Genomic DNA, 24828 nt, shown 5'->3' with positions numbered 1-24828 from the left:
GACAATCTGATTAGGTGTTCTGTAGCTTGTAACCAAAAGTCACTCTTACACAGAGTGGATTGGTGGACAACCAGAGGATTACAGCAGTCTGGGTCCCTGGGGAAGCCCCCTCTGGGGCAGAGTGTAAGGTGCAGGATGTTTATTACCAAGCAACTAGGAATCAACTGCAGGGGGGGCAGGATTGGGAAGAGGGAGAAGTCAAGCTGCCCTGCAGGCCCAAGGACAATTGTAGACAGAGAGTTCTGGAGCCAGAACAGGCCTTTCAGAGTTGTCCCAAGTGAGGCCAAGATGGCCGGGCCTTTGGCATTTGCACTGCCCTGGCACTGGCTCAACAGGTCTGAGCACAAATCAGGAGGGAAGCTGGGCTCCCACTGCACCAGGGACAGAGCAGCCCAGAGCCAGGTCAGAAGGCGGCGGGGGGGGGGGGGGGGTGGGGGGGGGGTGGGGGGGGGGTGGGGGGTGGGGGGGGGTGGGGTTCACTCAGCACTTCTCGAGAAGTTCTGTGGCCCAGAGCTGAGCTGGAAATCTCCAAGCAAAAGAGCAAATACAAATCCAGCTTTATTGGTAAAAAGGAGTGGCAGACTTGACTGGGGATGCCCACCTGGCCCAGGCAGCAGCACCAACCAGAGAGAAAGGAGGAAAGGTAGAGGAAGAGAGGGAGGGAAAGAGGGAGGGAGGAAGGAAAGAAGGAGGGAAAAGGGGGAGGGAGGGAGAGAAGGAAGGGAGGGAGAGCACACTAGGGTCTGAGTGGGCAAGTGGTCATGGAAGGAGACAATTCAATGCTATGGGTATGGGGAAAAGAGCAGAGAAGGAAGGCTGGCCCAAGGCCCCAACATCTAGAAGGGCAGCAGCTCTTCCACTGGGATGTTGAGGATGACATCCATGTCTGGGGTGCACCTGGTAAGGAAGAGCAAAGAGGATATGAGACGCCAAGCAAGGGTGCCAGAGTTGCAGAGTAGGGGAACACACCCTTAGGGAAATCCTGTTCTCCACAACACCTGTACTTAGTTGGGGAGCCCCATCCCCAAAGACCTGTGACCTTGCAACCCAAGTGTGCATGTGGGTGTGCACGCACACACACACCAAAAATGAAAAAGGAATGGGTTTGGCATGACTAATGTTCCCCTACAGAGGTCTAGGGTCAAGAAGGAGCAGTAACTGAGCTCTGAAATGCAGGGGCCTCTCACAACGAGCGCTCTCTCTACAGTCAGAATGATCAGCTCGGACACCTGGGTGGGTGTCACCTTGAGCATTCATTCTACAGCTCTCTGAGCCCCACTCCTTCGGTCGGCACCTGTGTAATGAGCACTCACTGTGTGCCGGAACCCAGAGCAGCCTCAGTTTCCTCATTGGTCAAAGGGGGACAATAATCAATAATTCCAACCTCAGTCTTTGGCAGGCAGACTAAGTGGGGCTGTGCTGACATAGGAAAAGTGCTCAGTACCTGACGGGTATCCTTCTTGCACATAAAGGGCAAGAGCAAGGGGTTCCCACTTGCAATATATCCCCCATCTCAGGGACTAGCACACTTAGGAGGCCACAGGCTCTCTCTACCTTGTCCCAAGCTCTCATCCACTCTCATGGTTTCCATACTCTCCTGACACACATGGAGGTACATAGGCATGAAATGTTAGGATGTCTGCAATTTACAGTACCTCACAAGAAAAAATGAAGGAACGAAGATGAAGCCAATATGGCAAAAATATAACAACTCCTAATTTGGCACGGGCAACCGAGTAAGCATCAAAATATTCTCTCTGCTGTCTGTATATTTGAAATTTTTCATAATAATAGTAAAAAGATAAAGTATCTCTATATCGACAATGCCCAAACTTTCATCTCTAGCCAGTATCTATCTTCTGAGGTCCCGGATACCATCATGGAGAGGCCTGGCCTAGTGGGATCCCCAAGCTCTGCCACAAAGAGCCTGATCCAAGAAAGGCGGCCAGAGAACTGGCTTTGGAAGGAAGGAAGTTCTTCCTCGGGGGCCCAGGAGCCAGTCACGCAGAGAAAACATCCTTCTCTCCTCATGGAGTATCTTCCAGGCCATTCTTCCCTAGAGCCAACCACCCTACTCAACTCCAATTTCTTGAACAACCCAGGAGCTTAGGGGTCCACCCACTTGGTGGAAATGTGGAATCTGGGAACCAGAAGAGTCCAAAACGATTATGTGACTCATCTTCCTGTATACTAACAGGACATGAAGGCCCAGAGATGGGAAAGGTCACATCTGCCCCATGGTCAGCAGCAGAGCCAAGGTGAGACCCAAGTGAGATCCAGGTCCCCCCGTCCAGGGTTCTGCCTTCTACACCAGGCTACCTTCCCGGGGACCAGAGAGTGACTTCAAGGACACAGCATAGCGGGTTTAAGAAGCATCTCCAAAAAGAGATCACATACTTGGGTCTCCGAAGCAGAACATCCGCAAATATGATCTCTCGGGGCTCCTGGACTTGGACCTGGAGCTGCTCCACCTGGGCCTTCAATATGGGTATCTCCTCCTCAAACTGGTGGATAAACTGAGGGGAGAAGCATAGCAGGGAAAAGTGAGAAGCCCAACGTCCCCCAACAGAAGGGAGAAGAGGGTAAACCGATGAGGAGGAAGGACATCTAGGGAAATGGCACAGCTTCCTGGGCTCTCTGCTGTCTGTATATTTGAATTTTTTCATAATAATAGTAAAAAGAGAAAGCATCTCTATATTGACAATGCCCAAACTTTCATCACAGGGCCTCCTGGGCTCTGCCCCTCCATGCAGCACAAGGCTGCTTGCAAGTAGGGCCAACGTCTGATGGTGCTGAAAATGGCAAGATCTCAGAGCATGGAGACAGGTGGCAGAGGGGATTAGTACCTGGTGATGAGAATGAATGGGGGCTGGCAGAGATGGTGAAGGCCACTCACGCGGACAGTGGATGGAGGATGGTAATGAAAATGAATGCGAAAAGGGGGGTGACAGTGAAGTTCATTAACACGGCTGACGGCTAACAGCTAACGAGTGATGCTCAGTGGCCAGAATTAAGGGGCAAAGATAGGGAGTGGTAATGACAGTGAAATGATAGGTGAGCTGGCAATGCCTGGCAATGTTGCTAACGGGTCGTCACCAGTGATGCTGGTCAATGAGGCAAGGCCTGGACCTGCGCCAACCTCCTTCTCAGATGAATGGCAATGGACAGTAACAGCACTAGCAAGGAGGGAGGCCAGCACCAGAGGTGGAGACCTCCCAAGCACCAGATCAGGACAAGCCTGACTCCCACAGAGCCCGGGGCCCTCCCCACCCTTCTGCTCCTTCACAAAGAGACCGTCACCTTCCATGCCCACTCACTTCTCTGAACTTGTCCGTGCACTTGAGCATGTACTGGCTGTCCCGAGTCTTCTTCAGAAGAGCCTCCTGGTGGGGCTGCTGGCTTTTCTACAAAGGGAGAAGAGGTCTGGCCCCCATGTGCCTCTTGCTGGGCAGCAGAGCCCAGTAGAGACTAGTGGGGCACACGGGGGAAGGAGGCGGAGGACAGGAAAGGAAGCAGGTTTGCAGTGACACTCGGACACCCACCACAGCAGCTGGCTACTCACTACCACCAGAGCTTTCAGGAGTTTTTTCTTCTTCTTCTGAATCTGATTAGACAAATACTCCAGGACCATTCTGCGCATCTCATTAAGTTCATCCAGCTCATCCTAGGGGCCACAGGAGGGTGTGAGCTGCCAGGCCTGTGTCCAGGATGGGCCAGCGGGGCAGGGCCAGGAACTCTCCTACCTGCTGGCTGTCCTTTATCTGCTGCAACTGGCGCGTAAGGTTGGCAATCTGGACCGACTTGATAGGATACTCGTGGTCCATGTACGTGCTCAGGAAGTTCACCTCCTTGTAGGTGTTCTCAATCTTGGCGTTCAGCTGTTCCACCTGCTGCGCCAGGTCTGCAGAGGTCAGGGACAGGAGGCAGGATCCTCCCTCAGGGACCCCTCCCAGGAGATCCCAGAGGCAAAGCTCTCCTTGGCCAATGGACTGGGGTCTGGTTGAAGCAAGCTCACACACAAAGCTAAGTCCCTAGACTCCTTTACCCCCCGCAGGAGAAGAGGCAACACTGGGTAGGAAAGAGAAACTAAACCAGGGCAAGATCACTAGACTAGGGGCACATGGGTGGCTCAGTGGTTGGTATGCCTTCAGCTTAGGTCATGATCTCAGAGTCCTGGGATCGAGTCCTGCATCAGGCTCTACGAAGGAAGCCTGCTGACTTATTGTGTGCCTAACCAAGACTATCCCTCCCTGGGCCTGTCTCCTCAGGCACACGCTCCCAAGCCCAACAAACCCAGGGAGATGGGGCGACACTGACTTCCTTGAGGTGACCACTGAGACAAAGTCTGTATTGACTCCCTCCATGGGGGGGTGTCCCCGGGGTCTGAGGCTGGCTGACACACCACCCCTCCCCTTGGAAGGCATTCAGTCTGCTCCAGGGAAAAAACCACAGGCTCAGCACAATAGAGGCCAGAGACCTGGGACCTGGCCCAGCCACTGACTCCCAGAGAGACCATGGCAGGAAGCAGAGGCAGGCTGGGCCTGGATTCTGGCTCCCGGCTGTTAAGACCTTTAGCAGGCTACCACACTTCCTCTAGGTTCAGCTTTCACATCTGTAAAATGGGTGAACAGTCCCTGCCTCATGGGTAGTTGCAACAGCTGAGAGTGTGCCCATCCATACAAAGCTTCAGTGGACCAAGAAGTAGCTCAAGAAGTAAGCTATTAGCTCTGCCTAAGAGGGGAGATGCTGGGCCCAATGGTTTCCAAAAGGTAGGTGCAAGACGAATGCCCTGCTGACTTCCCCAGAGTCAGGGAGAGGATCAAGGAATTCACCCCGGGGATTCTTACGCTTCATCTTGGACTCCTCCTTCTCTTCCCACTCCTTAAGTTCACACCTGAGCTTCTGCAGCTTCTTCTTGTTCAAGTACTCCAAGATGTCGATGACAGTCTGTGGGAGTGGCAAGGTCAGCTCGCCCCGCAACCTCTCCTGGTGCTGCCCAAGCATGGGCTCCCAAGGGACGTGGCACTTCCTTGGCTCCCAAGGGACGTGGCACTTCCCCAGATCCAAATCCACTCCCTGACCCAGCAACCCGACTGGAGGCCAGCTCAGTCACTCCAGACTGGACCCTCTCCTACAACCCATTGCAGCCAGTGGCTCTACTGCACTCAGGCACTGGCCCAAAACCAGGCAGCAGTCCCCACTCCCCTACTCCTTCTAAATGTCACCATGTGCAATGGATTTAACCCTCTACAGCCCTCAAAACCATGTCCTTTGGGCAGCCCGGGTGGCTCAGCAGTTTAGCACCGCCTTCAGCCCAGGGCCTGATCCTGGAGACCTGGGACAGAGTCCCACGTCAGGCTCCCTGCATGGAGCCTGCTTCTCCCTCTGCCTGTGTCTCTGCCTCTCTCTCTCTCTCTCTCTTACTTCTCCCTCTGCCTGTGTCTCTGCCTCTCTCTCTGTGTGTGTGTCTCTCTCATGAATAAATAAATAAAATCTTAAAAAAAAAAACCATGTCCTTCTCTCCATCCCCATGGCCACTATCTTATTAAGTTCTCTTCACCTCCTGCCTCAAATACTACAATAGCTACCCCTAACTATTGGGGGTACCCCTAACGATTCTCCTCTGATCTATGCTCCACTCCAGTCAGGATGATCGTTCTTAAAAAAAAAAAAAAAAAAAAAAAAAAGCTGGCCTCATCCCTCTCTTATTTAAAACCCTCTAGGGGTTCCCTTCTGCCCTGTAAATAAGATACAATCTCCTTACCTTAGCTGACAAAGCCCTCCCCCAGCTGGCCTGAGCCAACATGTGGCTCTTTGAGCTAGCTATGCTCCTTCTCTCCACAGGCCCTGTGCACCCATTTCCTCTGCCTAGAACTCTCCTGCTCTCTACCAACTAGCACCTACTTCTGCAGGTTTCAACCCACGCATCACTTTCTCCAGGAAAGTGACCCTCCTGTGTCTGGGTGAGAAGCCCCACTCAGGTCCCCAGATCCCCCATCCTCAGAGCAGGACACACAAACGGCTTTCTCACTGCCTGTGACCCCACTAGAATGAGAGCTTAATGTATACAAGGTGTCCCACTGATCACTGTTTCCCAAGGGCCCATAGGAAGCACTCAGGATGAACAAAAAATGTATTAATGGATTGAAGCCAGAAGATCAACAATGACTTTGTCTAAGTTTGGAGAATATTCTAAGTTCCCCAGGGCTGAATGACTGCAGTCCTTGACCTGTGTTATAGACTGAATTGTGTACCCCCAAACCCATATGTTGAAGCCCTAACCCCCAACATGACTGTACATAGAAACAGGGCCTTTAGTCAGGTAATTAAGGGAGTCAAAAGGGTGCAGAATCTGATAAGATTATGAGAAGAGGAAGAGACACCAGAACACACTCCATGTGAGCAAAGAGGAAAGGCCATATGAGAACACAGAGAGAAGGCAGCCATCTGCACCCCAAGGAGAGAGGCCTCACCAGACCTCCACCCTGCCTTGAACTTAGACTTCCAGCCTCCAGAACTATGAAAAATAACTTTCTATGTCTAAGCCACATGGGTCTATGGTGTTTTGCTATGGCTGCCTGAGCAGATTGAGTCCCCAAGACCTATTTTGTCTTCATCTCACAGGTTCCAGGGAGCTCAGTCCCTCTTCTGCTTGGGCAGACTGCAGCCAGGGGGCATTAATTCTCCATGAAATCATTTTCTGTGACTCTAGCTCTGTTCTGGCAGCTTTCCCAAGGGTATCCCAGAAGAGGCAGAGGGTGCTCCCTAGGATCTCCAGAAAGTTGCTCCCCCTGTAGACCATAAGCACCACCACTGGCTGAAGGAGGCTATCCTGGTGCCAACAGCCTGTGTTCAAGGCCCAGTTCTGACCCTTGCTAGGTGAGCGAGCTAGGGTGACCTTGAGCTAGTTATCCAGCCTATCTGCGTTTCTGTTTTTTCCTATGCAAGATAAAGATAATAATCCCCACCCCATGGGGTTGTTATAAGGATTTATATGGATACGAACAGAACACTTACGTTACACTGTGTGAGTACTGCTGGTGGTGGTTGTAGTTACAACACCCCCTTTAGGATAAGTGCTTTGTGCTCTATTTTACAGAGCTCAGAGGCTAACTCGAAGTGCCCCAGCCAATAAATGCTGGCGTTGGGATAAGCCCCCAACTCGGTAAGGTTCCAAAGCCCAAGTAGGTGGGGAGAAGTGTGTGAGAGATGCATCTTCCAGAGGGTGTTAGCAGCTTGTGCAACCGGCCGGGAGAGGGCGCCCGAGCGCTCAAGGGGACGGCGCCGTGGGCAGGACGGAGGTGCATTGGGCGGAGGCCAAGGTCGGTGGGGCGGAGGCGGTTGAACCTCACCGCAAGGCTGTCCTGCTGCTGCAGCATCGCGCGCACTTTCTGGGCCGAGCTCTCCTCCATGTCCTGGATGGACTTGATCAGCTCCCAGTTGAGCTTGGTGAGGAAGACCTCATGGCTGCGGAGCTCCTGGAGTGAGGTTCGCCGGTTCCTGAGCAACGTCTGCAGGCGGAGAGGAGGGCAAGGCTGGGAGGCGGTGCTGCGCGGGGCGGCCGGAGCCTGCCTGAGCCCAGGGACCGCTTCGCTCCCGCCGCACGCACGCCCCCTTGTGGTCTCCACTGGTAAATGCGGCCCCATTGTCTGTGGGTCACAGCACCCGATCTATTTCATCCGTTCTGAAACGTCCATTTCCCCCTAATTTTACATCTCAGAGGTGGACGCCTCTTACAACTGGTGGCATGCCACAATCTAATTGACAAAATTTGTTCGTGGGAAATAAGATAAAGCTGCACCTTATTATCACTGGCCTCTGAGAATCAAAAAAATATAGTAGTAACCATAGTTAAAAAACACCCCAGGTAGGTCAGAAAGAGGCAGAGGTGATGGGCCACGTCTGGAGAAGCAGGGGAAGCAAAATGGATGATAATCGCTACCATTGCTCATCAGGCAGCTGGGGTGAATGAGTATTCTCTCATTTCGTACATCACCCAGTGGAAAGGAGGGGGCTGAGAGGTTAAGGGGCTTGCCCCAGGTCACCTCCAGCAGGTACCCAAATCTACAGTAATAACAAGAATTGTTGAGGGCCTACTATGTGTTGGTCACTGTGCCTCACTTGGCACATGGCACATGATATCAGTTTATCCAAAGGTCCTATGTTTACTAACTCCTCTATTTTATTGCTAAATGGAGGCTCAGAGAGGTTAAGTGACTTGCCTAAAGTCACACAGCCTGTACGTAACGGCACCGGAATTGGAAAGCCAGACTTCTGACTCCCAATGTCTGCCTTCCCACCACATCAAGACAAAGAAGCAAGTGAGCTTAAAGTGGCAAGGTTTGGCTGAACCTTGTGGTGATTCAGATTTGGATGTTAGAGGGGGTCCCTGGGTGGCTCAGTGGTTTGGCGCCTGCCTTCGGCCCAGGGCGCAATCCTGGAGTCCCGGGATCAAGTCCCACATCGGGCTCCCAGCATGGAGCCTGCTTCTCCCTCCTCCTGTGTCTCTGCCTCTCTCTCTCTCTGTCTGTCTATCATAAATAAATAAATAAATCTTTAAAAAAAAAAAAAAGATTTGGATGTTAGTCCTAGACTTAGTTCAAATACCAGCTCTGCCACTTACTCCCTCAGGGAACCTGGGCAAATGAGTTAGCCCCCAGAACCCTGCTATACTCGTTCTAAAGGTTAGGAAGCTAACACTCGCTTCCTAGAGAAGCTGAAAAAAAAACAAATGAGATAATATTCACAATCAAGCCACTTAGTGGCGGTGCCTGGCACGCTCAGGTGCACTCAGGAACTGGAGCTGATACTGTTCTAACTGGCTCTAGTGCTCCACCACCATCAGACCTATGTGCTCTCTTTATTCCTCTGTTCTTCCTCATTTCTCTGTCTTCACTAGAAGCCACCCCTTCCTGGTGCTCAGCTCCCATATTCCTCATATAATAAGAGTAATAGTGCAGGGGCCCCTGGGTGGCTCAGTTGGTTAAGTGTCTGCCTTTGGATCAGGTCCTGATCCCAGGGTCCGGGGATTGAGCCCCACATTGGGCTCCCTGCTCAGCGGAGAGCCTGCTTCTCCCTCTCCTTCTCCTTGCTGCTCCCCTGCTTGAGCTCTCCCTCTCTCTCTTTCTCTCTTCTCTCTGTCAAATGAATAAATAAAATCCTTGAAAAAAAAGAGTAATACTGCAAACATACAGAGTGTGTACTATGTGCCCAAAACTATGCTCAGCACTTCACATAAACTACTTCACTTGGCACTATTATTAGCCCTGTTACACAGAAGGCCACGGAGCCAATCTCTCTGGGGCTGGCGCCAGGAATCTGTATCCTTAGCACACACCCCCGGGGATTTGGATAAACTGTAGAATTAATGACCTCTGCTCTAGAAATGGATCTTCCCTGACCACCAGATTTAGTGCAGAAACCCTGCTTTGTTTCCCTCCTGACCCTTAGCCCCAATTTGTTATTATATATTTTTCTTATTATCTTATTTTCTTCATTTTCTTATTTCTTACCTGTCTCCCCAACTAGAATGTAACGGCCAAGAGGGCAGGGGCACTAGGTGTTCTGTCACAGAGGTAGGACACAGCACATAGGATGGTGCCTGGAGCTCCATTAGTATGGGTTGAATAAACTGATGAGTAAATATTCTTTGGGGTTTTTTAATACATTTATTATTGGTCCCCCCACTACAGTGTAAGCTCCATAACAGCACCAATTCTGAGTGCCGTGTTCACAGCTGTGTCCCCAACCCCTGGCGTGGTGCCCCTCACATAGTAGGCACTCCCTCAATAGCTGCAGATTGAATAAGTAATTGTGCTGAGACTAAAGGGCAGAGTCAGGATCCTGTTCCAACTCTAAAAGCAAACCAAATGAGTAGTTTCTTCTCCCTTCCTGTTTCCCCCTTGTCTCCACAGCCCATTCTCCACACAGCAGCAGCAAACCAAGGACTCCTGTGAAAACCTAGGTCATATCACATCCCTGATCTACTCAGAATCCTCCATGGTCTTACTGCCTTACTCAGCATAGAAGCATAAAGCTCTATCTTGGACTACAGAGCTGCAAACAAGTCATCACCCATACCCTCAAACCCACCATCTTTCCTCGTCTCCTGCTCTAGACACACCAACCTCAGGACCTTTGTATTTGCGGTTCCTCTGTCTGGAACATTCCTCCCTCAGATGTCACCTCTTAAGCAGCCTTCTCTGACCACCCTGCCTAAAACAGTCACAGCCACCCTTCCTCTGTGCCTCTCTAGCCTCTAATCTTACCTTTACCTTTCTTCATTGCTCTTAGCATCATGGCACATATTATATACTTATTTGTCTTATTTACCATCTGTCTCTCAAAGTCGAATGTGAGCTCCCTAAGGTCAGAGGCCACATCACTGGTGAATCCTCACACTTAGAACATAGTCTGGTACATAGTAGGTATTCAATAAATATTTATTGACTAAATGAATGAATGATCACAAGAGACAACATTAGGAATTGGTTGGGAGCCCAGGCTGCAGAGCTAAACTGTCCAAGTTCTAAAGTCAGGATAAAAATAACACCAGACATACAAGTTCCTCCTTTAAGAACGCTGGGCCGCCTCTGAACCATTCCGCAAAACTGGAGGTTAAAGGGAAGAAAGGTTTCAAAGCAAATACATTCTTTCTTATTTCTTATATAGTAGTCATTGTTCACTGAGCTCTTAAAAACTTTCTTGAAGGGCAGCCCTGGTGGCGCAGCGGTTTAGCACCGCTTGCAGCCTGGGGTGTGATCCTGGAGACCTGGGATCAAGTCCCACACAGGGCTCCCTGCATGGAGCCTGCTTCTCCCTCTGCCTGTGTCTCTGCCTCTCTGTCTGCCTCTCTCTCTCTGCCTCTGAATAAGTTAAAAAAAAAAAAAAAAAACTTTCTTGAAGAAAGTACAAATTCTTCTCCAATATTTTATAGCATTTATGTATTTAATATTCTACTTTCTGCTAGGGACACAAAAGACTCCTCCCCTTTTAGTCATTTCAAATACTTTGAAACATTGTTCAGAAGCCATAAGAAAGCAATAGATGTGGGAACACGAATTATCTAAAGCTGTATTGGATGATGTGAAAAATGTAATAGTGAGCCTCTGAGCTTTGCTCCAAGGTGCAGTTTTCCACAAAAGGTTAATTTATTAAAAAATTTCAAATGAACAAGCCACCAGATTGTGTCCCCAATGCAGTGAAATAAAAAAGCAATTCTGGGGATGCCTGGGTGGCTCAGTGGTTGAGTGTCTGCCTTCGGCTCAGGTCATGATTCCAGGATCCCCGCAGGGGGCCTGCTTCTCCCTCTGCCTATGTCTGCCTCTCTGTGTCTCTCATGAATAAATAAATAAACTTTTAAAAAAATAAACAGGTGATTCTGATCATTTTCCTGGTCTTCAATACAAAGGCAAACACCTAGCTTAACCGGCTTTGATCCCTTGTGCTATCACTTTCTTGCCATGTGACCTGGTACAAGTCTTTGATCTCCCTGCACCTCAGTTTCCCACCTGTAAAATGGGGGGTGATGATAAGCATGCCCACGGCACTGCTGAAGAGAAAGTGAGTCAAGCCTGGCAACTGCAAAACTGCATGTTCAGTGCATGTTTGCTCTCACTGTCCCCCTGTCCTCCTATCCCTACCCAGAGTCCGAGCACCGGTGGGGAGGATGCTCATACCCTCATTAGCTGAATTTTAGCCTGTGCCTTCTCAGAGTCCAACTTCCCTCTGTGCTTTTCTTGTGGATTCCTCAGCTGGCTTGTCATCAACATGGTGGGCTTGGAATACAACCCTAGGGCATGAGAAAGAGCAGAGAGGGAGTGAGGGTACGGGCAGGCCTAGGGTCTGGTCCCAGGGAATGCACCATCCAGGTGATGGCCCAAGCCCCAACCCCACCCACTCTCAACCTTATAATACATGTCAGTGAGGTGGAGCATGGGACTCACATCAATCAATAAGCTCCCAGGCCCCACTCTGGGCCTTGATATAAAGGACAGAGAAATGCAAAGGACTTCCATATGACTGCCCAGTAGCAAGGGCAAGAAGTAATGACCCAGACAGTCTGGGTTCAAACCCAGGTTCTGCTTTCTACCAGCCATTTGAGCTTGGGCAGATCACATGACCTCTCTGTGCCTCAGGTTTTCCCTCCTATAAAACAGAAGTCATCATCATGCCTACCTCATAGGGTTGTCCTGAAGATTAAATAAGATGTTACTATACCTTAAAGTGTTTGGAATAGTCCCTGACACATTCAGTGCTGAGTATGCGTTCCTAATGGTCACTGTCATAACTGATGACCTGAGGACTGGCATCAGAACCACAGCATCACACAAAGGCCCAGGAGCTGTGCTAAACTCCCAACTAGTTGTCTGAAACACCTATAAAAGCTGTGGTCCTGCCAGACAAGGACATATGGAAATAGTTCAGATCAGAATAAGGCATTTGGAGGGCATGTTCTAAGAACCTCTGCTTCTTCTCAGGCCTAGACTAAAACAAATCACCCAAATCATCTGACTACTATGCCCGCATTCTTGACTCCCACCAAAATCCCTGCTCCAGGTGCAACACAGTACTTTTCAGAAAATATTATTTCTTTAATGGATCAATATAGCTAACCCTGGAAAAATTTTACTAATAACTACTGAAATGATGAAGTAAATTAAAATAATTTTGTGTTACAGTTATGAATTACCTGTATATATCAGGTATTTAATTGTATTGTTTAAAAGATGGAATTATCAATAAATTAATTTTATAGTTCTAAATTTTTTAAGATTTATTTATTCATGAGAGACACAAAGAAGGAGGCAGAACACAGGCAGAGAGAAAAGCAGGCTCTCTGTGGGGAGCCCAATGTGGGACTCGATCCCAGGAACCCAGGATTATGACCTGAACCAAAAGCAGACACTCAACCACTGAGCCACCCAGGCTCCCCTATAGTTCTAATTTAAATGAGATTTTTATTTAGATTTAAGTTAAATGTTTTAGACATTCTTTTTTTTTTAATATGTTATTTATTTACTCATGAGAGGCAGAGAGAGAGAGGCAGAGACACAGGCAGAGGGAGAAATAGGCTCCCCTCAAGAAGCCCGATGCAGGACTCAGTCCCGAACCTTGGGATCACGCCAAGAGCCCAAGGCAGATGCTTAACTACTGAGCCACTCAGGCATCCCAGACATTCTTATTAAATATGTATAAATTACCAAAACTTTTAAGAGAACATAGATTATCCATGCCTAGAAGTTTATTTATTAGATGTACAAGAATTATTTAAATCCTCAATGGTTTTTGTTAATCAGACAAGTGAACTATTTGAAAATGAAAAATGAATATATTAAATTTTAAAATGTGGCTTAAAAGGATTAGGGGAACCTAATTAACCAAGTTCCAAAATCCCCCTTAGGAGTGTTTATAAAAATCTTAAGATTAGTAAGTTGAACTTAAGTACTTAGAGAGATTTATAGTTTTAATAATGACTATTTATTTTCATTAGTGATAGTAGCCTTGATTTATCTTTTTTTTTAATTAAACTTATTATTTTGGGATAAGTTCAAGTACATGCAGTTTTAAGAAATAATACAGAGACGAATCACTGAATTTTATTCCTGAAACCATTACTGCACTGTATGTTAACTAACTAGAATTTAAATAAAAAACTTTTTTAAAAAAGAAAGAATACAGAGAAATCCTATGTATCTTTCACCCAGTCTCTCCCAATGATAGCATTTTGCAAAACTAACTGCAATATCAGAATCATGACACTGACATTAGGATGAACAAGATACAGAACATTTCCATCAACATAAGCATCCTTCATGCTGCCTTTTATAGTCACATCCTCTTCCCTCCCCTAACCATGCTCCCCCTACCTTTGTCCATACCCCTGGCAATCATTAATCTATCTCCATTTCCAGAATTTTGTCATTCCCAGAATGCTGTATAAATGGAACCACAAAGTATATAACTTCTGATAATGGCTTTTTTCACTCAGCAAAATTCTGTGAATTCATCCAAGTTATTGACTATACCAATAGTTCTTTCCTTCTTATTAATGGAGAGTATTCCATGGTATGGAATTATTTAACCATTATGGACTTCTGGATTCCTTCCAGTTTGGGAGTACTATAAATAAAGCTGCTATGAAACATTCATGCTCTGGCTTTGGTGCCATAAATCTTCATTTCACTGGAATAAATGCCCAAGAGTACAATTGTTGGATCATGATGAAAACTGCAGATTAGTTTCATTAGAAACTGCCATATTCTGGTGCCTGGATGGCTCAGTCCCTTGAGCATCTGACTCTTGATTTTGGCTCAGGTCATAATCTCAAAGTCATGAAATCAAGCCCCAGGTCAGACTCTGTCCTGGGCCTGGAGTCTGCTTTGGATTCCCTCTCTCTTTCTCCCTCTGCCCCTCCCCCACCTCACATGTGTGCACAGGCTCTCTCTCTCCAAAAAAAATTGCCATACTTTTTTCCAGAGCAGCTGCACCATTTTACATTCCCACCAGCAATGCATGCATGATCAAGTTTCTCCTCTTTGCCAGTATTTGGTGTTATTCACTATTTTTCATTTTAGACATTCTGATAGATGTGTAGTGACAACTTATTGTGGTTTAATTTGCATATCCCTAATGAGTAATGATGTTGAGCATCTTTTCACGTGTTTATTTACCATCTGGATATCCTCTTCAGTGAAACGTCTCTCCTTCATGTCTTTTGCCTATTTTCTTTTTTTTTTTTTTTTAAGATGTATTTATTTATTTCTGGGAGAGAGTGAGCTGAGTGCACACCAGTGAGCGGGAGGGAGGGGCAGGGGGAGAGAGAGAATCCCCAGCCCACTCAGCACTAAGCAGAGCCTGAGGTAGGACTCCATCCCATGATCTTGAGATCATGACCTGAGCCCAAATCAAGAGCTGGACCCTTGACCAACTGAACCACCCAGGTACCCCTCCTTTGCCCATTTCTTTTTTTTTTTTTTTAAGATTTGATTTATTGGGCAGCCCCGGGAGCTCAGCAGTTTAGCGCCACCTTCAGTCCAGGGCGTGATCTTGGAGACCCGGGATCAAGTCCCATGTCAGGCTCCCTGCATGGAGCCTGCTTCTCCTCCCTGTGTCTCTGCCTCTCTCTCTGTCTCTCATGAATGAATAAATAAAATATTTTTTTAATTTTTTTATTTATTTATTTGATAAAAAGAGAGCCTGCAAGCAGGGGAGGGGCAGAGGGAGAAGGGGAAGCTGACTTCCCCCTGAGCAGGGAGTCCCACATAGGGCTCAATCTCATGGCCCTAGGACCACGGCCTGAGCCAAAGGTAGATGCTTAACTGACTGAGCCACCCAGGCAACCCTCTTTTGCTCATTTCCTAACTGAATTGTTTTTCAATTCAATTGTTAGAAATTATGGAGTTTTGAGAGTTCTAGATATGTCTCACACAGAAGTCTTTTATCAGAGGTGGTTTGCAAGTATTTTCTCCAAGTCTGTAACTTGTCTTTTCATCCTCTTCACAGGGTCTTGCACAGAACAAGTGTTTGATTTTGACGATGTCCAATTTATCCATTTATTTCATTTCTCTTTTATGGATCAAGCTGTTGGTTGAAAGTCTAAGAGCTCTTGACTTGGCCATGGATCCCAAAGGCTTTTTTCTCCTATATTTTTCTCTCAAAGTTTTTACAGTTTTACATTGAACATTTAATTTTTATTTCATCTTACATTTATATTTAGAGATAATTTTTGTCTAAGTTCTGAAACTCAAGTCAAGGTTCTTCCTCTTGCCTATGGATGTTCAATTGCTCCAGCACCATTTCTGGAAAAGGCTTTTTTTTCCTCTGCTGAACTGTTTTCACAGTCTTATCAAAAATCAGCTGGGCATACTTGTATGGCTCTATTTCTAGTTTCTCTATCTTGCTCCATTGATCTATTTGTCTATCTCTCTGCCAGTACTATGCTATCTTGATTACTTTGGGTATAATAATATGTCTCAATATCAGGTAAAGTGACTCTTCCCACATTATTTTTATTTTTCAGAATAGTTTATGTATTCTAGTGCCTTGTTTTTCTATATAAATTTTAGAATAAACCTGTCTGTCTACAAAACAACTTGCTGGGATTTTGACAGAAATTACATTAAACTTATAAACCAAATCGGGGAGAACTGGCATTTTTACTATGTTGAGTGTCCTAATTATGAACATAGTATGTCTTCCCATTTATTTAGTTCTTTGATTTCTTCCATTAGTATTAAGTAATTTTCAGTATATAGGTCCTACACTTGCTTTGTTAAGTTTAGACCTAAATATTTCATTTTCTGGGGAACCTGCCTGGCTCAATCAGTGGAACATGCAACTCTTGATCTCAGGGTTCTAAGTTTGAGCCCCACATTACATGTGGAGATTACCTGAAAAAAACAAATAAAATCTTTAAAAAATATATTTTAGGGGCACCTGAGTGGCTCAATCAGTCAAGCATTTGCCTTCAGCTCAGCTCATGATCCTGGGGTCCTGGGATCGAGCCCCACATTGGGCTCCCTGTTTTGGGGGAGTCTCCTCCTCCCTCTGCCTACCACTCCCCCTGCTTGTGCTCTGTCAAATAAATAAATCTAATATATATACATATGTGTGTGTATGTATATATATATATATTTCTTTGGATTAAAAATGAATTTTTAATTTTGCTTTCCTCATATTCAGTTAGCACATAGAAACGTGATTGGGGCACCTGGGTGGCTGAGTCCAACTCTTGATTCCAGCTCAGGTCATGATCTGAGTCACGAGATCAAGCCCTGCATGGGGCTCTGCACTAGGTGCGTGGAGCCTCCTTGGGATTCTCTCTCAAGAAGAGAGCCTCTGCTCCTCCCTCAGCTCTCACTTGCTCTAGATAGATAGATGGATAGATAGATAAAAAGAAACTTTCAAAATGTTCTTGATTTTTGTGTACTTGTATTCTGCAATCTTGATGAACTCATTAATTCTAGTTTCTTTTAAATTTAATAATTCTTTAAGATTCTCTATGTAGATGGGCATGTCATCTGTAAATAAAAACAGTTAAATAATTCTGAATCATGTCAATGTTGGTGTCTGTCTTCTCTCACTCGCTGTGATTTTCCTTATTTTTGGTATGACAAGTGATTTTTATTGTATCCTCAATGTTTTATTTTTTTTAATTTATTTATTTATTCATGAGAGACACACAGAGAGAGAGGCAGAGACATAGGCAGAAGGAGAAGCAGGCTCCATGTAGGGAGCCTGACGTGGGACTCGATCCTGGGTCTCCAGAATCACACCCTGGGCCAAAGGCAGGCACTAAACCGCTGAACCACCGGGGCTGCCCCTGTATCCTCAATGTTTTAAATAATACTCTGGATCCTACTTCATCTTCATTTTAGCAGATAGTCACCAGTTGAAATGTAGTATAAAGGCCAGATGACTGCTCACCACTCTGGCAGTCCACCTTCTTCTTTCCAGTTTTCAGAGTCCTCTTCTGTTCATTGTGTTATGTCCAGGGCTTTTTTCAGTTGTAAAAGGGAGGACCAAAAGGTATGGAGCTACTCCATCTTGGCAGAATCAGTTGATTTATCTTTATTTTTTAAGTTTTTTAATTTATTTGTTTGAGAGAGAAAGGACATAAGCAGGGTGAGGGGTAGAGGGAGAAGCAGACTCCCCATTGAGTAGGAAGCCCAATGCAGAGCTTGATCCCAAGACCCCAGGATCACAACCTGAGCTAAAGGCAGAGGCTCAACCACTGAGCAACCCAGGCGTCTCTGATTTATCTTTTTTAATACACAAAGCTGCCCTCAAGGGCATGACTTTGCATAAGACATGTTACCAACCTAAGCTTCAGTTCCTTCATCTGTAAGATGGTGATATCATCTCCAGGTCATAAGGAATGAATGAAATGATGACCTCCTTCTATCCATTTATCTCCAGTGCATTTAAAGTTTTGTGTAGTTACATGTTTGAGGTCAGCACTGTGAACTCTACACAGTTAGAAACCCAATCTGTGAACTCTACACAGGCATAAACCCAAATTCCTTTACCATGAGTCAACAATGCTAGCCCAGTGCTGGGCACATGGGTACTCAGCAAATGAAAGCTGCTGAATGAACACATGAATGAGTGAATGAATGAATGAATGAATGAAGCCTCTACAACAGAGCCTGACACAAAATAAGTCCTCAGCAAGCAGTAGCTATATTCATCATTATAATTTATACAGATGATTTCACTTGCACAAAGGCAGGAATCCTTGTGGACCCGGGCTGTGACAAGTAACCTAAATGGACTCGCAAGAAGGGAAACTGGAACACCAACTCAGGTCCATGTTTCTCTAGCACCCATACTCTCTCCACAAATACATGGTTAATATTGTGCATCCTCAAGGGGAGCCTGGGTGGCTCAGTCAGCTGAGCAATCCACTCTTGATTTCAGCTCAGGTCATGGTCTCAGAATCGGGATCAAGCTCTGTATCAGGCTCCACATTCAGTGTGGAGCCCATTTGATTCTCTCCCTCCCTCTCTCTCGGCCCTTCCCCCGACTCTTATTTTTTTTTTTATTTAAAAGATTTTATTTATTTATTCATTCATGAGAGACACACAGAGATAGAGAGAGGCAGAGACACAGGAAGAGAGAGAAGCAGGCTCCATGCAGGGAGTCTGATGTGGGACTGGATCCCGGGACTCCGGAATCACGCCCAGGGCCAACGGCAGGTGCTCAACCGCTGAGCCACCCAGGTGCCCCTTCCCCCGACTCTTACAAAAAAAAAAAAAAAAAAAGATTGTGCCTCTTGGAGCCAAACTGCCAATTGTCACAGCCTGGCTCTGCCCCCTTCTACCTATGTGACTTTCAAAGTTACACCTGTCCATGCCTCATCTCTAAGAGAAGGTGGAAATAACAGCACCTACCTCGGGGTTGTTGAGAAGATTAAATGAAGTGATATGGGTCAAGTGCTGAGAATAGTATCTGGCACAAAGTAAGTGCTTGGTACATGTTAATTGCTCTTGTTCTTACCATGGTTGTGTCTGTTACATACCTCACTCCCTCCCCAGTGAAAGAAAGGAGTTTCCTTGTAGATACTGTATGACTAGGGTCTAGAGCCTAAAACAAAAATTCTGTCACTACCAAGGGTACTTTACTTTACATCAAAGAGTTTTGACAGGGGTGTTTTAATTTTTTTTTTAAGATTTTATTTATTTATTCATAGAGACACAGAGAGAGAATGAGAGGCAGAGACACAGGCAGAGGGAGAAGCAGGCTCCATGCAGAGAGCCCGATGTGGGACTCGATCCAGGGTCTCCAGGATCACGCCCTGGGCCGCAGGCGGCGCTAAACCGCTGCACCACCGGGGCTGCCCTGACAGAGGTGTTTTAGATACATTGGCAGGGAGGATTTGTGGTTCTCACAAATTTTGGGGGTCCAAAAGGCATCTGGCAGTGGGGGCCAAAGATGCTAGATATCCCCCAGAACAGGACAGCCCCATAGAACACAGAATTCTCCTAAGTCCTGTATGACTTTCCAAAGCCCTAACAGATACTGATATTGGTAAAAATCTTATTTATAGTGATCTGATCCAGAACTTAACTCTTTCACATGTAAACACAAAGAATATTTTACAGGGTTTTATGGCTATGCTGACTTTTCCAAGAAAGCAGCTACCATCAAGGGAAGATTATACTTTGTTCTGTTTAGAACTTTATCAAGAGGGACGCCCGGGTGGCTCAGCGGTTGAGCGTCTGCCTTTGGCTCAGGGCGTGATCCCGGAGTCCCTGGATCAAGTCCCACGTCAGGCTCCCTGCATGGAGCCTGCTTCTCTATATCTCTTCCTCTCTGTGTGTCTCTCATAAATAAATAAAATCTTTAAAAAAAGAGGTGGGCACCATTGCAGTCATGCACCATCATGACTGCAATGACAAATCCCTCTGGATATCTGAGTCTCTGATATCCCACCACGAGTCAGTATGCATTTGCAGTGGTTAAATTCACCACACATGACTCCACATCTGTGGGTAAACTTTGTCATCTAATAGAGTTCATCCTGAGCATTTCATACTGAAATATATGTTATTTAACTATAAGTAACCTTCCTTTACTTTTCCTTTACTTTACACTTAAGGAAGCATATTAAGTTTTTTAATTATATACATAGATCAGTTATATTTTCTATGAAGTTTATTTCAGATACTAAAGAAATATTACAAAGTATTTGTTATTAAAAGGAATATTGGGTCTGAAAAGGTTGAGAGCAACAATGCTTTACATAGATCTCATTTAATTCTTGCAACAATTCTATCAGGTCCTCATTCTACAAATGAGAAAACTAAAGCTCAAAGAGAGAAATGGCTTTCCAAGATAGAGAACAGCCAAGATATGAACCTGTGTCAGCCTGAGCCAAGGGCCTGAGAACTCCCCTGGACAACATGACAACATGGCAGAGATTATCCTGAGTTGACAAAACCCTGTTTCCTTTCCTCTTGGACACATAGCAGGACAACGTTTCTCATCTTCCCTTTTGGTTAAGGGTGGTCATATGACTGAGTTATGGCCACTGGAATATGAGTGGGAGTGATATATGTCTTGTCATGTCTAAGCCCTGAAAAAAAATTGCCCACAAAACTACCCATATTCTTACACACGCCCTCTCTCTCTTTGCTTTCTACCAGCTGAATGCAGAAGTATCTAGCAGAGGACTTCAAGACCTTACAAACTGTCAGAGCCATAAAGGTTGAAGGAACCTGGATCCCTGAATGATCATGTAGAAAGATTACTTCCTCCCCTGCAGATCCACAAATGTACTTTGACATAAATGAGAAACAAGCTTCTGTACTAATACCTGAAACCTGGGGATTGTTTGTTACAGCAATTAGCCTAGTCTAACATAATTGATGTCACCAAAGGTGAAGCGCTTTCCATACACTTTATCCTGTCCCCAATCTGCTTATCACCCATCAAGTGCCTCTGCCCACCTGGCAGGACGCTAGTCAAAGTCTTCGTCGTGCTTTTCTGGTGGCCTCTGGTTTGTAGAACTGGAGGCAGAGTAGTAGTAGATGGCTTGGTTTTCTGCTTGGACCGCTGCCATGGAACATAATCCTACCAGATACAACACAATCAGTCACATAGCCTGATGGGTTCAAATCCTAGCTTCGCCCCTTACAGATATCTGTGGCCTTGAACAAGTGACTTTTGAGGTCTGAGCCTCAATTTTCACATCTGTAAACTAGATCTAATTATAAAACCTACCTCCACAGGTTGATGGGAGAATTCCAAGAGATGATATTTGTAAAGCATGTGGTAAGAGCTCCATAAATGTTAGCTATCACTTGTTTTATCAGCCAGCCATAATTTACTAAGCTGGATTCCAGGCTGTGAGAAACACAAGGCAGGGAAAAGACCCAAAGGGAAACCAGAGGAGCAATCAGAGATGACTAAGAAGCAGTGTATTATACCCTCATATTCTGATAAGGTGTTTGGAGGCATGGCATGGGTCCTACGGCAAATGTGTGAGACACACAGGCCTGGCACTCAAGGCTCCAGGTTCTATCGGCCGGGACAGTCCCGGCCGTGGCGGACTGAGGGCCAGGCTCCTGGGTCAGCAAGCCCCCATCTCCTCCTAAGGCCTCCCCAACTCACCGGAATCTGGAAGTTGTAGACTGTGGAGCGAATCCCAGGGTGGTTGGGTCTGGAAAGAGTTGGGGCGGGAAAGAACTTCCATCATTCCCAATCCCTGGGACTGTAAGCAGCAAGCGTGAAACAGGCGTGGGACACCCACAGACACCACAGTTCACTAGGAACGGGGGCTAGTGGGGGCAGGGAGAGCGCGAGGGAGGGCGGGGCTGGCGAGGGAGGGGCGGGGCTGGCGAGGGAGGGGCGGGGCTGGCGGGACGGCAGCAGGGAGAGGGCGGGGTCTAGAGACCGCCGCGCGGGCCCAGCGAAGGGGGACACGCATGCGCACTCGGCGACCCTTCGATGCCTCGACCTACTTCAGGAAGACGCGCGCCATTGGGGAAAATGGAAGAAGAGTCGTGGGTCCGTGCGGCCCTGATCTCTTGCGATACTTCTCTACTCGGAGTCTCCAACTTTCTTGTTTCAGCGTGCACCGCGTGGTAACCCAGGCCGCTGAGGCTTCCCAGCGAGACCAGTCCCGCTTCTCCGTCTCCAAGGAAACGGACGCAGGCTACCGAGTGCCTAGAGGGACTAACCTCTCCGAGTCCTACTCCAGTCTTTCAGCTGGCCCTGCCCATCATCCTAAAGAATTGTCATATTTCTCCTCTCATCAAACCCCCAGCGCTTTCTTCTCCATCCTTATTCTTGGCTAATGACTTTGCTTCCTAGAACACTTAAGAAAATCGTGAGGATCAGTAAACTCAATTTCACATCACTCATTTCACATCACCTCCTTACCCACCTAATCGCCTCCCTCCTGTGACAGTATAAACTGCCTAAGCCCGATTCCTACAACTGTGCACTGAAGCCTACTCTCTTCATTTGTCTAAGAGACCGCGCCAGCAATTCTGTTTTCTCCCATCATCCTGTATTATTCCCATATGTATTATTCCCGTCAGTATACCGACATATTTTATTCGATTTTAAAAAGTGACCACTTTGCATCTAACTACCCTGCAATTTCTACTTCACTTTACAGCACAATTCACAGAAAGGTTTACCTACTGTTGCCCTCTCCTTTCCACCTCTTTAGTCAGGCTTTCGTTCTCCACCTCTCCACTAAAACTTCCCTTGTCAATGCCACCAGTGCCCTCTGCTTTGCTAAACGCCACAGTGACTCCTCTGTCGTTTTACCTGGCCTACCTGCAGCATTTGACAGAGCAGATCACTCCCTCTTTGAAACACTTTCTAAACTAGGTGCCCTAAAAACTGCTCTGGAGTGGCTTCCTGATCTCTTCTCTTCTCCTTTGATGGTTCATCCCCTTCTTCCTTTATTATTGGAGTGTCTCAAGGTTCAGTCCCAGCCCTCTCTTCTCTCTCCATTCACACTCCATTCATGTTTCCTTCAAGTCTTGTGACTTTGGATGCTATCTCTACCTGGATGCCTCCCAGATTCGTATCTCCAGCCTCTCCACTGAATTCCAGCCACACACTTCCAACAACCTACTTAGCATCTCAACTTGAGAGCCTAATGGGAATTTTTTTTTTTTTTTTTTTTAAGATTTTTATTTACTGGGACACCTGGATGGCTCAGTGGTTGAGCAACTGCCTTCAGCCCAGGGTGTGATCCTGGAGTCCCGGGATCTAGTCCCGCATAGGGCTCCTTCCATGGAGCCTGCTTCTCCCTCTGCCTGTGTCTCTGCCTCTGTGTCTCTCATGAATAAATAAAATAAAAAAAGATTTTTATTCATGAGAGACACAGAGACACAGGCAGAGGGAGAAGCAGGCTCCCTGTGGGGAACCTGATTCAGGACTCGATCCCAGGACCCTGGAATCACAACCTGAGCTGAAGGCAGATGCTCAACCACTAAGCCACCCAGGTATCCCTTATTAGGCAATTCTAACATGCAACTCTTCCTCCAACTCAAAATGGCAGCCCTCTTCCTGGAGTCACCCTTGATTCCTCTTTTGATTCACCTCATCCCAGATCAAGTCTGTCAGCAATACTTTCAAAGTACATCTGGAATCATACCACTTACGACCACCACCCACACATACACACACCTCCCTTTCTTCTGACACCCACACTACAACCTTGCAGGACAGAGAGACTTGCCTACCAAAATGTGGCCCACAGATTTTTTTCCTTTCTTGCTCTCCAAAACCTACTTCTTTCAAGATCCATCTCAAATCATGCCTCCTCCAGAGTTTCCTAATGAGTTTTTTTTTTTTAAGTCCAAATCTGGGGTGCCTGGGTGGCTCAGTAAGTTGAGCATCTGACTCTTGGTTTCAGCTTAGGTCATGACCTCAGGGTCATGAGACAGAGCCCTGTGTTGGGCTCTGAATTCAGCCCGGAGCCTGCCTGTTCCTTTCTTTCCCCCAGTGTCACTCCCCCTACTCGCTTGCTCTCGCGCACTCTCTCTCAAATAGATAAATAAAATACTTTAACAAAAAAAATTCAATTCCAGAAGACTGTCATTTAAAACCTAGACTAGGGGGATCCCTGGGTGGCTCAGCTATTTAGTGCCGCCTTCCGCCCAGGGTGTGATCCTGAAGTCCCGGGATGGAGTCCCACATAGGGCTCCCAGCATGGAGCCTGCTTCTCCCTCTGCCTGCGTCTCTGCCTCTCTCTCTCTCTGTCTCCCATGAATAAATAAAATCTTTTTTAAAATAAATAAAATGTAGACTAAGGTGCCAAATTGACCAATTCTGATATCCTTCTATGGCAGTAATTTGCCAGAAATGAGTCATGCCTCCCCTTTGTAGATGGCCTTGGTACCCATCTGGACTGATTTGCTCAGAGGGTACCTGCCTGGCCCCTGGTTCTGTGATCTCCACAATAGGCCAGTCTGACTGCTAGAACACTGCTAAGGAGAATGGCTGACAGTTTTTAAAGAAATTCACTGAAGGGGCACCTGGGTAGCTAAGTCTGTCAAGCGTCTGTCTTTGGCTCTGGTCACGATCCCAGGGTCCTGGGATTGAGCCCCATATCAGGCTCCCTGCTCAGGGGGTCTGCTTCTCCCTCTGCCTCTGCCTACTGTTCCACCTGCTTGTGCTCTATCAAATAAATAAAATCTTTTTTAAAAAAAAAAGTCAGAAAACTCACTCTTTAAAAAAAAAAGGTCACTGAAAAATAAATTAAAATGTTCAGTCTTTTATCCAACTCATAGGGAAAATTGCTGGCAGTGATAATCAACAAGAAATAAAGCCAAAAATAACCAAAAAAGAACACAGAAATCT

The 24828-nt window shown here is 46.6% G+C and overlaps 1 protein-coding gene across 2 annotated transcripts; it reads right to left on the bottom strand.

Moving 5' to 3' along the window:
• Positions 1 to 514: 514 nt before the first annotated feature.
• Positions 515 to 23203, bottom strand: C26H20orf96 (chromosome 26 C20orf96 homolog). Of its 2 annotated transcripts, XM_077872599.1 has the most exons (11): positions 21966 to 23203; positions 21616 to 21664; positions 20952 to 21075; positions 11679 to 11791; positions 7353 to 7511; positions 4848 to 4947; positions 3744 to 3901; positions 3563 to 3664; positions 3318 to 3404; positions 2398 to 2516; positions 515 to 897 (listed from the first exon to the last, which is right to left on the bottom strand). In XM_077872599.1, exons 1-11 carry the CDS (start codon positions 21983 to 21985, stop codon positions 837 to 839), a joined length of 1092 nt encoding a protein of 363 aa, XP_077728725.1. In that variant the 5' UTR covers positions 21986 to 23203; the 3' UTR covers positions 515 to 836. The 2 variants fall into 2 exon arrangements, with proteins under 2 accessions (XP_077728725.1, XP_077728727.1); XM_077872601.1 differs by lacking the exons at positions 20952 to 21075; positions 21966 to 23203 and having other exon boundaries at positions 21616 to 21824.
• Positions 23204 to 24828: the final 1625 nt, after the last annotated feature.

The sequence above is a fragment of the Canis aureus genome, chromosome 26 (genome assembly GCF_053574225.1).
Source record: "Canis aureus isolate CA01 chromosome 26, VMU_Caureus_v.1.0, whole genome shotgun sequence".
Lineage (NCBI taxonomy): Eukaryota > Metazoa > Chordata > Mammalia > Carnivora > Canidae > Canis > Canis aureus.
This window is presented reverse-complemented; position numbering and strand designations above follow the sequence as displayed.